Below are 14415 nucleotides of genomic sequence, written 5' to 3'. Positions count from 1 at the left end.
GTAATAACTGTATATACTATGTGACTGGCATGTTGCTAAGCACTTTAGGTACATTATCTCATTTTAATTCTTCTAATAGCCTTGTAAGATGGGCAATTTTTTGTGTAAGGAACTTATACCCCAAGGTCACATAGCTGTAAGTGGCAAAATCAGGATGTGAACTTAGGTCTGTCCAGCTTTGAAATCCATACTTTGAATTCATTATATTATACTATTACATTAAGATTTGTTAGAGCATCATTGCAGCTTAGTAGTTGCTTTAAATTTATAGTTGCTTGAACAATCATTTTCTCCTAATTTTTTTAAAGAGGCAAGAGTATATAGTTTATTATTTAAAAATTTTTTTTTTGTTAAGTAATGATATAGCTGTGGCAAATCAAGTATTGTCTATGGTACACTCTGGTAGAGGCTGCAAACTGATGACACAAGGCAAATCTGACTGTTTAACCAAACTGATGACACAAGAGCAAATCTGACTGTTTAACCAAACTGATGTTCAAAATGTTTGAAATAGGGGGTACATGATGGTGGTATGTCTCATTACTGGTGGTGTTAACCTTGATCATTTGGATAAGGTGGTATTTGCCACATTGTAAAATGTTACTGTTTTCCCTCTTTGTAATTAGTAAATATTTTAGAAGTGATTCTTTGAAATTATGCAAATATTCTGTTCTCCACAAACTTTAGCCTACTAGTTTTAGCCTCCATCATTGGACTGTGTCTGCAATAATTATTACTGTGGTATTTGCCTAATGGTAATTTTCTGTTTCTCTTTCTTACATTGAAATTTATTCAGATTCATTATTTAATTTATTTTTTATTTTTTCCTTCCAGTTTTATTGAGATATAATTGATTTAAAGCACTATATAAGTTTAAAGTATACAGCATAATGACTTGACTTACATACATCATAAAATGATTATCACAATAAACTTAGTGAACATCCATCATCTCATACAGATAAAAACAAAAGAAAAAGAAACTTTTTCCTTGTGATGAGAACTGTTAGGATTTATTCTCTTAACAACTTTCATATATAACATACAGCAGTGTTAATTAATTAATCATGCTTTACATTACATCCCTAGTACTTACTTATTTTATAACTGGAAGTTTGTACCTTTTGACCACCTTCGTCACCATACAAAGATACTACATTATTATTGACTATATTCCCCACTCTGTACATTTCATCCCTGTGACTCATTTATTTTGTAACTGGAAATTTGTACCTCTTAATTTCCCTCACCTACTTCACTCATTCCCCCCCCCCACCCTACTGCCCTTGCTACCCACCTCCCCTGTCCAGCAGCTATCTGTTTGTTCTCTATATCTATGACTGTTTCTGTTTTATGTTTGTTCATTTGTTTTTTTTTTAGATTCCACATGCCAGTGATATCATACAGTATTTGTCTGACTTGTTTCATTTAGCATAATACTCTCTAGGTCTATCCATGTTGTCAAAATGGTAAGGTATCCTTTTTTTTTTTTCTGGCTGAGTGGTATTCCAGTGAGTGTGTGTGTGTGTGTGTGTGTGTGTGTACGTGTGTTTGTATGTGTATCACATCTTCTTTATCCATTCGTCTACTGATGGGCACTTAAGGTTGTTTCATATCTTGGCTATTGTGAATAATGCTGTAATGAATAAGGGGGGTGCACATATCTTTTTGAATTAGTGTTTTTGTTTTTTTTGGAAAAATACCCAGAAGTGGAATTGCTGACTGTATGGTAGTTCTATTTCTAATTTTTTGAGGAACTTCCATACTGTTTTTCATAGTGGCTGCTGTGCTGTTTACTTTCCCACCAACAGTGCATGAGGGTTCCCTTTTCTCCACATCTTCACCAACATTTGTTATTTGTGTTGTTTTTGATGATAGCCATTCTGACAAGTGTGAGGTGATATCTCATTGTGGTTTTAATTTGCATTTCCCTGATGATAGTGATGTTGAGCAACTATTCACATGTCTGTTGGCCATCTGTCTGTTTTCTTTGGAATAATGTCTATTTAGGTCCTCTAGCCCATTTTTTAATTGGATTGTTTGTTTTTTTGATGTTGAGTTGTATGAATTCTTTGTATATTCAGATGTTAACCCCTTATTGGATATATCATTTGCAAATATCTTCTCCCATTCAGTAGGCTTTCGTTTTGTTCATAATTTCCTTGCTATGCAAAAGCTTTTTAGTTTGATGTAGTCCCATTTGTTTATTTTTGCTTTTGTTTCCCTTCACTGAGGAGACATATCCAAAAAATATCGTTAAGACTGATGTCATAGAGTGCACTGCCTATGTTTTCTTCTAGGATTTTTATGGTTTCACATTTTACATTTAAGTCTTTAGTCATTTAAAATTTATTTTTGTATATGGTGTGAGAAGGTAATCCAGTTTGATTATTTTGCGTGTAACTCTCCAGTTTTCCCAGTACCATATATTGAAGAGGCTGTCTTTTCTCCATTGTATATTCTTGCCTCCTTTGTCATGGCCTTTTTTTTAGTGGCAGCCCTAGAGTTTGCAATATACATTCACAACGAATCCAAGTCCACTTTCAAATAATACTATACAACTTAATGGGTAGTGTGAATACCTGTAATAACCAAAGAATCCTAATTCTTTCCTCCTGTCCCTTGTTTCATTGCTATCATCCATTTCATTTATATATAAGCATACATAAGCATATATATAAGCATACATAAGCATTTATATATAAGCATATATGTACATAAGATATGCATATAAGTATATATAATCAGATACATTGTTGCTATTAATATTTTGAACGAACTGTTATCTGTTGGATCAATTAAGAATATGAAAAATAAGTTTTCATTTTACCTTTACATATTTCTTCTTTGATACTTTTTCTTTCTTTATGTAAATCTGAGTTTCTGATGTTTATTATTTTCCTTCTGTCTGAAGAACTTTTAACATCTCTTGCAAGGCAGGTCTAATGGGAACAGATTCCTTCAGTTATTGTTTTTCTGAGAAAGTTTTTATTTCTCTTTTACTTTTGAGGAATAATTTTGCAGGGTATAGAATTCTAGGTTGGTGGCAGTTCTTTTTTCTCTAAATACTTAAAAAATTTCACTCTACTTTCTTCTTGCTTGCATGGTTTCTGGGGAGAAGTTGAATGTAATTCTTACCTTTGTCCACCTACTGGAAAAGTGGTTTTTCCCCCCTGGCTTCTTTCAGGATTTTTTTTTTTCCTTGATTTTCTCTAATGTGAAAATGATACACCTAGATGTAGTTTTGGGGACATTTATCCTGCACAATGTTCTCTAAGTTTCTTGAATCTGGTGTTTGGTGTTTGACATTAGTTTGAGGAAATTCTCAGTCATTATTGCTTCAGCTGTTGCTTCTGCTCCTTTCTCTCTTCTCCTTCTGGTATTCCCATTACATGTATGTTAGACCTTTGGTGCTTGAACAGTTCTCGGATGTTCTCTTTTTTTCTTTTCAGTTCTTTTTGCTTTTTAGTTTTCAAGGATTCTATTGATATATATCTCTTTTCCCAGCCATGTTCAGTTTACTAATAAACCCATCAAACGCATTCTTCACTTCTCTTACAGTGTTTTTTTCTCTTTTCCCAAAAGCATTTCTTTCTGGTTCTTAGGACTTCCATCTCTCTGCTTACATTTCCCATCTGTTCTTGCATGCTGTCTACTTCATCCATGAAAGCCCTTAGCTGATTAGTCATAGTTGTTTTAAATACCTGGCCTGATAATTCCAGTATCAGTGCCATATCTTGTTTTGATGCTTGCTCTGTCTCTTCGAATTGTGTTTTTGCCTTCTGGACTTTTTTCTTGATAGTCCAGCATGATGTACTTGGTAAAAGGAACTACTGTAAATAGGCCTTTAGTAATACCATGGTGCTGTGTGGTGGCAGGGGAAGTATTCTATGTTCCTGTGATTAGGTCTCAAGTCTTTTAGTGAGCCTGTGCCTCTGGACTGTTAACTTCATAAGAGTTTCTCAATTTTTTTTTCTCCCCCATTAAGTGGTGCAGAATGGCTAGGGCCAGCTGGAATTGGTTATTGCTCTTCCCCAGGTGGATTAGGTTCTGATAATACCCCAGCAGGTTAGACTCTGGTTAACTAGTTTCCTCTGAGTGTGGGCCTTGTTAAGAACAAAATACTCCAAGGTATTTCATAATGGTTCCTTTTCCCCTTCTCTGCTGTGAGCAGGAGGGGATTTTTCTCCAGTATTTACTGTGGGAATTTGTTCAGTCTCCTGGAGCTGAATCTCACAATATCGGGGAGGGGGTCCCCCTTATGACTTAATTTCCCTGGAGTTTTTAACTCTCAGGCTTGTCCACACTGAGCATCCAGCATTTTGTCAATCACATTTCAGGTTTTCCTACCTGGGCACTGGTTCCCTCAGCACTTTCCATTCATGAATGTCTGGCCTGGTAAACTGAGACTTCCTGTGTTTGCCTGTCTCTCCAATATTGAGGGCAGTGGTTTGTTTTGTGACCTCCCCTCTCTTATGGATCCCAGAAGAACTGGTGATATTTTAGTCTGTTCAGCTGTTTACTTCTTGTTAGTATGGAGTGACTTCTAAGCTTCTTAAATGCTGTTAGGACTTTGCTAAATTAATGTTTGTTAAGTAGAGCCCCTGGCCTCAGTTCAAAAAGATCAGAAGAGAAATTGAAATAGAGAAATTACTCACAGGTCCTGGAGGAAGTACATGACATGCTTCAAGGGTTCCACAGTGAGAAGTCAAGGCAAGCTGTAGGCAGAGAGAACTGCAGTACCTGGGCCACATGTCTTAATTAGGGTCTGTGGATGGAGTGCTTTGGGGTTCCCAGGCTAAGGCCAGATCAGCGGAGTTTTGGTAAGTTCCTCTTGGGTATTATCTAAGGGAAGGTGAGGGAGACAGTTGATCACGAAGGCCATTGGGGAAGTCATATCAGGAACTTAGCATTTACCTGTGATTCTGCAGGCTGTTTTCTAGAGCATGTTCTTGCATGAGGTGCTAGTATCTATTTAAGGCCCCCACAGGCCACTTGGCCAGACAAAATAGATGCTGAGGCAGCAATACCATGGAGTAGCTTAGCTAAACTCCGGCACATGCAGAACTGGAAATGGGCCCCTGAATATATTTTTAATATATTTATTTCAAGTAATCTTGAACACCTGTGCTTCTAGAATAATTTTTAAGGTAATAGGCCAGCAAATACTTACTGAAGGTTTCCATATGCTATTAAATTGATAAACCTAAATTTATGGTAATTAAGGGCTAGGAACTTATTATGAAGTACAAATTAAGACTGTTTCTGTATCAAATATGCCCTAAATCAATGAACTATATTGAAGCATCATTGTAAAAGATTCCTATGTACCAGAACACTAAGATAATTAATGAATTTTTCTCTGCAAATTCCTAGAAGTAATAGCCATTGGATAAGGACATGGATTGTACAAATACTGATTTTATCAGGGCTTTGGCAATAGGTTACATAAATTTTAGATGTTTGTTGTTTGTTTTGTTCTAATGTGAACACTTAATTGGAAACAATAATAATAAAATATACATTAAATCAAGTAGAGATTAATTTATAACCTACAGTTATGAATTTACGCTAGTGGTTGTGTTTTGAATTTATTCAAGTTTTTTTGGATTCTGCCTTTTCTTTCCCTTGTCCTCCCCAACCATTGCTTCACCTGTAAAGTCAGAGTGTCTTACTCTTTTAAAGGTGGAAATTAAAGAATTGTGTCAGAAATCTTGATTTACCATAAGACTTGTATATTTTTGGTACCCCTTCTTTGCACAGACTTCTACGGGAAGCCACTGCCTCCCCTGGCTGTGCGACAGAGACCTAACAGTGACTCTCACGACGTCATATCATAACCAGCTCATATGGACGCGCTCTGTTAAGGTCGGCAAGATGAGCTGGAGGACCTTCTTTCTCAAAGGAGAAAAACCCTGAACATCGATGACTGGGGCAAGACAACCGTAGCAGTATCAGTGAGCCAAAGACCTGACTGTTTTGATAATTACTTACCCATGGTCTTCATGGTTCAAAGAAAAAAAAGAAGCAAAATGACCAGCAAATGGGACAAGCATTTGGACCAAGTTAGTAAAAATTAGTGTTGACTCTGATTTATACATCCCCACTCGTGGGCATATTCCTGAAGGAAAAGCTGTTCAGAAAAAGAGCCAATGGACTCTGTACACTTTCTTTACTATTTGTTTAATAGTCTTTATTTCTGTATCTTAAACATTTGTAAGATATATGTGCATGGAAAGGGAATTCTTAGGAATTTATAACCTAAATTTTTAACTTTTTATATTTTTCTAAAACTTTGGTTTAAGAATTTTAATTACTAAGATATTGACTGTGCACTTTTCTATAGATGCTTTGTTTAAACTGTGTCTGGAAAATGGAGTTGATTTACATGACAGACATGAACTATACAAACAGGATATATTTATATGGTTTGAGGTATGTTTTATAATAGTACTGTTCTTGAAATATACATCCTAATTTTACCTTATTTTAAGATATCTTTTTAAAATCGATTCTCAGATTTTTATTTTACCAAATTATGTTATTTGAAAGCACTAATTAATTAATTGAATTTTTGTTGTTTGTTTTCTTTGGTGATGTTCCCAATAAATGAGAGACACTTGCAATACCTTTTGACTTAAATGCTTTTTAAATTAATAAAAATGTTTTCTGAGATATTATTAAAAGTCCCAATAAACACCTCTTTCAAAGATTAGATCTTTTCAGAGATCAGGGTGCTTCTTCTCACTCCCTTGTTCTATCAGAAGCTTCAGTGACTCTTTTAGGTTATTCTAATTCTCTTTTGCCTTGAAATTAAAGGCAAAAAGACCAGAAAAGCTACTGTAGTCCAGAGACTTTATTTTATAACCGGGAAATACTTGGGTACTAAAGAAATAAGAATGAAATGTTGGTTTAAATTACATTTATAAAGAAATAATTCCAAAATAATTACTTAATTTAAAATAATAGTACTTCTCTTGCACTGAAGAACGGCATCTATAGGATTCTTCCTCATCTGGCATTTAGACAAACTTTTAGATATATATTTTGAATAATAGATTCAAATGTTTAATTAAAAGCATCCATTTACATCAAGGTGAAAATACTCTAACCCAGCAGTCCCCAACCTTTTTGGCACCAGGGACCATCCCCCACACACACCGTCTGTGGAAGACAATTTTTCCACAGACAGTGGGGGGATGGTTCAGGAGGTAATGTGAGTGATGGGGGGCGATGGGGAGCGGCAGATGGAGCTTCGCTTGCTCGCCCGCCCCTCACCTGCTCTGTGGCCTGTTCCTAACAGGCCAAGGACTGGTATCCGTCTGCAGCCTGGGGGTTGGGGACCCCTGCCCTAAACAGTAATCACCTTGTTAAAATTGGTCAGTTTGGCAACTTGTACTGTTAACAGACTTATACTGGTATCTGACAATAACATGATTAAGTATGTCTAAGACAGTTTAATACGATTATTTACTTTTAAAATTTTCCTTTAGAGCATCACATTTTATTCACATTTTTTAACTCATTGAACGCGTTTATTAATCAGGTCACTTATTACTGTAGTCAGCATCATATGCAGTTTTTTGGAGTTTTGTACATGGGACCTACTTAGCACACTGAACAGAAAAAACATTCTATTTCAGATACAAAATTCATAACAACCTAAATTTGATACGTGACTGAAGTGTAAGGAAAAGCAACACAAGAAGACAATGTGAATTTTGAATTGGATTTTAGAGAAGAAACTTGTTTGTATATCTTTTTTGGTTCCTTTTTGTAAAATTTACATTTATTCATTTTCTAAAACCTAAACTAACACTTTTGCCATTTTTAATATTCATCTAGTTTGGGAATAGATATAAATCTTTAAAATTTTTGTTTCCTACCAGTGATTACTGTAGTGTACAATAATTACTGAGTCCATTTAATAAAAATAAATAAAAATCATTTTCAAGATTTTGAAATTAAATATATGATAAAATGGAATAAATGTTTTATATCTCTCAAAAATTAATTTGTATTCTTAAAGCATTCTAAAAATATTTTTAAAGTTTTGTAAATCCAGGTGGCTTTTAACAAGTAAATGCCTATTTTGTTATATGCTGCATTTTTATTCTTAATCATTATGAATTATGACATTTTCACACAATAAAAATAATTTCATCAGTATGCTGTTTTGCTTTTCATTTGAGAAACTTAAATGATTTCATTTTGGTAACGAAATAAAAATTTTTTTTAAATATGATTGTTGACATTTTAAATCGATAGATTAAAATGATAAATTTTTTGTTACTTTACATGAAAAACTTTTTTCTCTGCATGCATTTTTATATATATGGGAAAGAACATTGTCATTTCAAAGGCAGTTAAACATACATCATATCACCTTATGTTTCTAGATGACTTGATGTCTGTCTCTTGTTAAGATAAAGCTACTAACCAAAAGATAGTTTCACTTTTTTGAAAGATAATTCTCTATACTTTTATGTGTAAAATGCATATATAACATATATACAATTGTGTATGTAGTTGATTTAAGTAGAAAACGTTTTAGAAGCAACACTAGAAAGAAATGTTGCAAAATGCTAATAGTGAATTTTTTAGTTATTGGTCATGTGTTTTCCTCAATTTTTCAAGCTAGTTTTTTGTAATTTGTCTACTTTTATAATGGAGGAAGCAAATTCATAATTTTGTAAAAATTAAGTGCCATGTTTTCTGCAAGTTTAAAATGAAATGCTCTTTTAAGTGCCAAATGATGGAATAGAATTCACCTAATTTGTAAAACTTTCTGTGAATAGTAGAGAAACATTCAACAATTGAATATGCCATTATATTTGAGGCTGATCTCTTACTGTGTTCCTTTACTATGGCAATATTTTATTTTATTTGAAACTTGGTTCTATATGTTACGCTTTTTATGTTACTTAGTTTCTCCCATTCCACACTAAAGAAATACTATGCTTCCAGATGGCAGAACTTATCAAAAGTGAAACTGCTTATACAAATAAAGCTGTAGGTTATACTTTTGTTATCCTTGGCTTTACTATTTAAGTTTTTCTCTAACTGAAGTATACTTTGCAATTGAGATTCTGCTAATACTGACCTTCTAATTTATCAAGAAATACATTCCAGTGGATCAAAAAAATAAATTCATATATTTCAAACCTTACATTAAAGAATGGTGTAAATTATCAAAATAGCAATAATCCATTGTCTTTGTGGAAACAATAATAGAAGTCTATTTTTTTGAGAAAAAATAGTAAATCAGAAATGAATTTCTTTCAATGAAGGGGATCAGTTTATATTAAAGGGAAAATATGAAGAAAATCATTTGCCAGTTTAGAGCATGAGTTGTAAATTCCTTTTGTGTGCTGATGAGGAAACAATTTGTGTTCTGGGTAAATGAACCAGTGGTCTCCAAATTTTATACATCCTCTTCAGTAAGCATTTTTAGTATACATTAAATATAAAGTTACTGTATTAGTTTGCTAGGGTTGTCATAACAAAAAGTACCACAGACTGGGTGGCTTAAACAACAGAAATTTATTTTCTCATAGTTCTGAAGCCTGAGTCCAAGATTAAGGTGTTGGCAACCTTGTCTGAAACCTCTCTCTTTGGCTTACAGATGGCTGCTGCTAGTGTCTCAGTGTGCCCAAATTTTCTCTTTATAAGGACATCAGTCAGATTGGATTAGGACCCACCCTAAAGGGCTCCTTTTAACTTAGTCACCTCTGAAAAGGCCCTATTTCCACATGCAGTCACATTCTGAGGTGGTGGGATGGGAGAGAGGGTGGGGGAGGGGGGAGTTAGGGCTTCAACATGAATTTTGAGGGGAAAAGTTTCAGCCCTTAACAATTATATACATGTTCTCCTGTATTTTGCATATACTCCCCTAAATTTATTTTGAAGATTAGAAAAAATTAAATAAAAATACAAGTTATTATATTCACTTCCCAGTCCCAGTGGATTGTCTGCTGGAGTTTGTACACACCACTTTGGAGGACTATGATTAAAAAAATGAGAGCCTCAGCTAAGTAGCTACTCACCTAAAGTGAAGTTCAAGATTGCCTATAACTGTGCTTTGTTCTCTTGCTTTGATGGTAGGTTTCTCTATTGTGTTTTTCTGCTATTCAATTTAAGGAGCTTACACCCTCTTGATGTCAGATTGTTTTACTACGAATCCTGTCTTTACCTTTTTGATGCATAAACCTGAACGTGAAGGGCTTTGAGAGATGTTTTATATAAATATGAAAATTCATAAAGTTTATTCTGAAACACTTCTTATATCAAATGACTTCACAATAAAATTGCTTAGGTATGTAAAAATTATTTTCCTGCATAGCAGTAAGCCCTTATATTCTTAAGCTGCCTCAGTCTTTAAAAATAATAATAATAACAATAATAATTTTAAAACCCTAGTACAATTTCTGGTAGTTGTGTCAACTTAATTTATCTCATGTCTGCAAAAACAAGCCTGCCTCTAGCCATTTCTATTTTTTAAAAAATATTACATAGTATTTATTTTTATTAATGTTTTTTGGAGTATGGTTGCTTTACAATGTTGTGTTAGCTTCCACTGCACAGCAAAATGAGTACACATACGGATATCCCCTCCCTTTTGGACTTCTCTCCCATTTGGGTTACTACAGTGTATTAGGTAGAGTTCCCTGTGCTATAAAGTATGTTCCCATCAGTAGTCTTTTTTTTTTTTTTTTTTGCGGTACGCGGGCCTCTCACTGTTGTGGCCTCTCCCGTTGCAGAGCACAGGCTCCGGATGCGCAGGCTCAGTGGCCATGGCTCACGGTCCTAGCCGCTCCGCGGCATGTGGGATCTTCCCGGAGCTGGGCACGAACCCGTGTCCCCTGCATCGCCAGGCGGACTCTCAACCACTGCGCCACCAGGGAAGCCCAGTTGTCTGTTTTATACATAGTGTCAATAAATTATACGTGTCAATCCCAATCTCCCAATTACTCCCTCCCCACTCCTTTCCCCCTTGGTATCCATACATTTGTTCTCTATGTCTATGTCTCTATTTTTGCTTTGCAAATAAGATCATCTATACCAGTGGTCCCCAAACTTTTTGGCACCAGGGACCGGTTTCATGGAAGACAATTTTTCCACGGCTTGCCCACCTCTCACCTCCTGCTGTGTGGCCCGATTCCTAACAGGCTGAGGACTGGTACCCGTCCGTGGCCTGGGCGTTGGGGACCCCTGATCTATACCATTTTTCTAGATTCCCCATATATGCGTTATTATACAATATTTGCTTTTCTCTTTCTGACTTACTTCACTCTGAATGACACTCTCTGGGTCCATCCACGTCTCTACAAATGATCCAATTCCGTTCCTTTTTAATGGCTGAGTAATATTCCATTGTATATATGTACCACATCTTCTATAGCCATTCCTCTGTTGATGGATATTTAGGTTGCTTCCATGTCCTGGCTATTGTAAATAGTGCTGCTATGAACATTGGGGTGCATGTGTTTTTTTGAATTATGGTTTTCTCTGGGTATATGCCCAGTAGTGAGGTTACTGGGTCATATGGTAATTCTACTTTTAGTTTTTTAAGGAACCTCCATACTGTTCTCCATAGTGGCTGTATCAATTTACATTCCCACCAACAGTGTAGGAGGGTTCCCTTTTCTCCACACCCTCTCCAGCATTTGTTTGTAGATTTTTTGATGATGGCCATTCTGACCGGTGTGAGGTGATACCTCATTGTAGCTTTGATTTGCATTTCTCTAATAATTAGTGATGTTGAGCAGCTTTTCATGTGCCTTTTGGCCATCTGTATGTCTTCTTTGGAGAAATGTCTATTTAGGTCTTCTGCCCATTTTTTGATTGGGTTGTTTGTTTTTTTGATATTGAGCTATATGAGCTGCTTGTAAAGCAGTTCCTTAAAACTCAGTGTGGAACCTTGTTTATTCTTCAGTAGCTATTTGGTGTTGGTTAGGGGAAATCCATTAATATTCTCATGATACACTGATACTGATTTTAGATAGATTAGAAGGTGAAATGAGAAAGATCAAACTAAAGAAAAAAGGGAGAAAGAAAAAGAAGTAGCTCCCCTCTGTGGGAAGAAATTTCCAAGCAATGGAATCACAAACTCAAACAATTGATCGCATAAAAATTTTAAATATTTTCACATTTAAAAAAAAGTTATTGATTTTATTTATTTATTTTTGGCTGCGTTGGGTCTTTGTTGCTGTGCGTGGGCTTTCTCTAGTTGCAGCGAGCGGCGGCTACTCTTCATTGAGGTGCGCGGGCTTCTCATTACGATGGCTTCTCATTGAGGAGCACAGGCTCTAGGCGTACGTGCTTCAGTAATTGTGGCACTCAGCCTTCAGTAGTTGTGGCTCGCGGGCTCTAGAGTGCAGGCTCAGTAGTTGTGGTGTATGGGCTTAGTTGCTCTGCAGCATGTGGGATCTTCCCAGACCAAGGCTCGAACCCATGTCCCCTGCATTGGCAGGCGGATTCTTAACCAGTGCGCCACCAGGGAAGCACTATTTTCACATTTAAAATCAAATGATTGTAAGAAAAATTGGCAAAGTAGTTGAAAATGTGATATGGTTAACATCTCAAATATAAATAGCACTGACAGCTCTAGATAAGTGGATATGAGCAGGTAATTTACAAAAGAAATAAAATAACTAATAAGATTTGAAAACCTACCCAGACTAAGGACATAATTAAAAATTATAAGATTATCAGACATGCAAAGATTCATGAGCAAAAATGTCTATCAATAATAGGATAGCTAGTAAGTATGTTAACCTCCATACCTTCAACTACTATGCAACTTCTAGAAATTATGTACTGTATATGAAGAATTTTTAATAAAAGAAAATGCTTATAAAAACAAAGAGGATACATTATACATAGTCTTATCAAACTTGAAAATGCATAAAATTAGAGAAACACACCAAAATGTTAATAGTGATTATCTCTAGTGGCATTATGCATGATTTTCATTCTCATAGGCTTAAAATTTTTTTTTCTTCAATGAGCATTAGTTTATTTAAAATTCAGATAACAGAAATGTACTAAAAAAGTCACAAAACAATATAACAGAACAAATACGACCGCTTTCCAAGCATAACATATCCCCTTTCCCTAATAGAAAGATAGTAAATATGATTTCTACTGCCTCCTTTAAAGTTTTTTATATGTCTACATTGCAAATATACTACCACATTGATTCACTAAATGCAGCAATCTAATGAGTACAGAAAAAAATAAAGTATATAAAATCTCTGAGGCTAAAAGGTAGACTAATGACTTTTCCTTAAACTTTCAACGAAGTACTGCATTTAATCATCTCACTCCTTAGTACTATATTTTCTTTTGCACCAAATCTAAATTCATTTTTAGATTATTGGGTAACCTGTTTAAATAAATAAATATATTAAGCTTCAAATCACATTTGGGGTAATGAAATTTATCTTTTTACATGGTCCTAAGATTTGCACCTATGTTATACACTATACTGATATTTGGAGCATCAAGGGTCTCAAAATTATGATGGGCATTAAATATTAGGGACTACTTTCCTGAGAACCAGTAACACTTCCCCTAGTAAAGGTGGGTGAGGAGTGTCATTTTTTAGGGTGTAGGGTGTAAGGTCATTTTGGTCGTCAGGCATTTGGTATCAGAACTTGATGATAATCACGAAGATCAAGATAGTGAAAATAATACACAGTAGCAGCTAACATTTGGGCATTTACTATTCCCTAGTCTCTATGCTAGACGCTTTACCTGTGTATTTCAATCAATTTAATCCTTTAACTCTCCCCATTAAAAGAGAGATATTATCCCAATGGGCCATTTCTAGGAAATGCGTGACAATATCTTTTTCATCATATCCGTTCTTTTATCTTGAGTCCTGAATATCTGGGATAACGGGGGTCTTCGGATTTGGTAGATTAACAGTAACTAGCTTCGCCTCTGGGAACATCTTAGAACAACGATCATACAACGTACCTAAGAGTGACAAACACTTCCATCCTTTTACTGAGCCTCAAGCACACAGCACTGAGAGACTGTTCAGCGTGAGGCGCGACTTTCTGTAGCCAGGCTGCCCAAGCCTCCGCCCACGGGCTCCAGCCACGCCCCCGGAGCAGGTAGGCACCGCCTGCTTCAGCCACCGGCAGAAGTAACTTTGCGCTTGCCTCTCGCGGGACCTAGGGTTTTTGGCGAGATTTCGATAACTCAGGCAAAGCAGAATCTCGCGAGAAGTTGAACCGGAAAAGTGAGGGATGGGAAAGAATTCCGGCGAAACTCGGGAGACAGGCAGAGCTCTTGGTTCCCTGCAAGCTTAAGGTGCCCGGTGGTCTTGACTTCTTGTTTGACCTCTACTGACGGAATGATGTTGACCCGGGTGAGGGCTGGGATCCAGCCGGGTGCCTGAACCAG

At 35.8% G+C, this 14415-nt stretch overlaps 2 protein-coding genes across 7 annotated transcripts in view; both read left to right on the top strand.

Annotated features, from left to right (window-relative positions):
* The window catches only part of ARL13B (ADP ribosylation factor like GTPase 13B), a 75251-nt gene extending 68903 nt beyond the window's left edge, over positions 1–6348 (top strand). For all 4 annotated transcript variants that reach the window (XM_033433357.2, XM_049709702.1, XM_033433356.2 and 1 more), the window contains one exon: positions 5764–6348. In XM_033433357.2, the coding sequence (XP_033289248.1) occupies positions 5764–5840 (77 nt within the window). In that variant the 3' untranslated portion in view covers positions 5841–6348. The remainder of the gene's footprint in view (positions 1–5763) is intronic.
* A 7896-nt stretch (positions 6349–14244) lies between these two features.
* The window catches only part of NSUN3 (NOP2/Sun RNA methyltransferase 3), a 53218-nt gene continuing 53047 nt past the window's right edge, over positions 14245–14415 (top strand). For all 3 annotated transcript variants that reach the window (XM_004272631.3, XM_049709703.1, XM_049709704.1), the window contains exon 1: positions 14245–14380. In XM_004272631.3, coding sequence (XP_004272679.1) covers positions 14366–14380 — 15 coding nt within the window. In that variant the 5' untranslated portion in view covers positions 14245–14365. The remainder of the gene's footprint in view (positions 14381–14415) is intronic.

The sequence above is a fragment of the Orcinus orca genome, chromosome 5, assembly GCF_937001465.1.
Source record: "Orcinus orca chromosome 5, mOrcOrc1.1, whole genome shotgun sequence".
Lineage (NCBI taxonomy): Eukaryota > Metazoa > Chordata > Mammalia > Artiodactyla > Delphinidae > Orcinus > Orcinus orca.
This window is presented reverse-complemented; position numbering and strand designations above follow the sequence as displayed.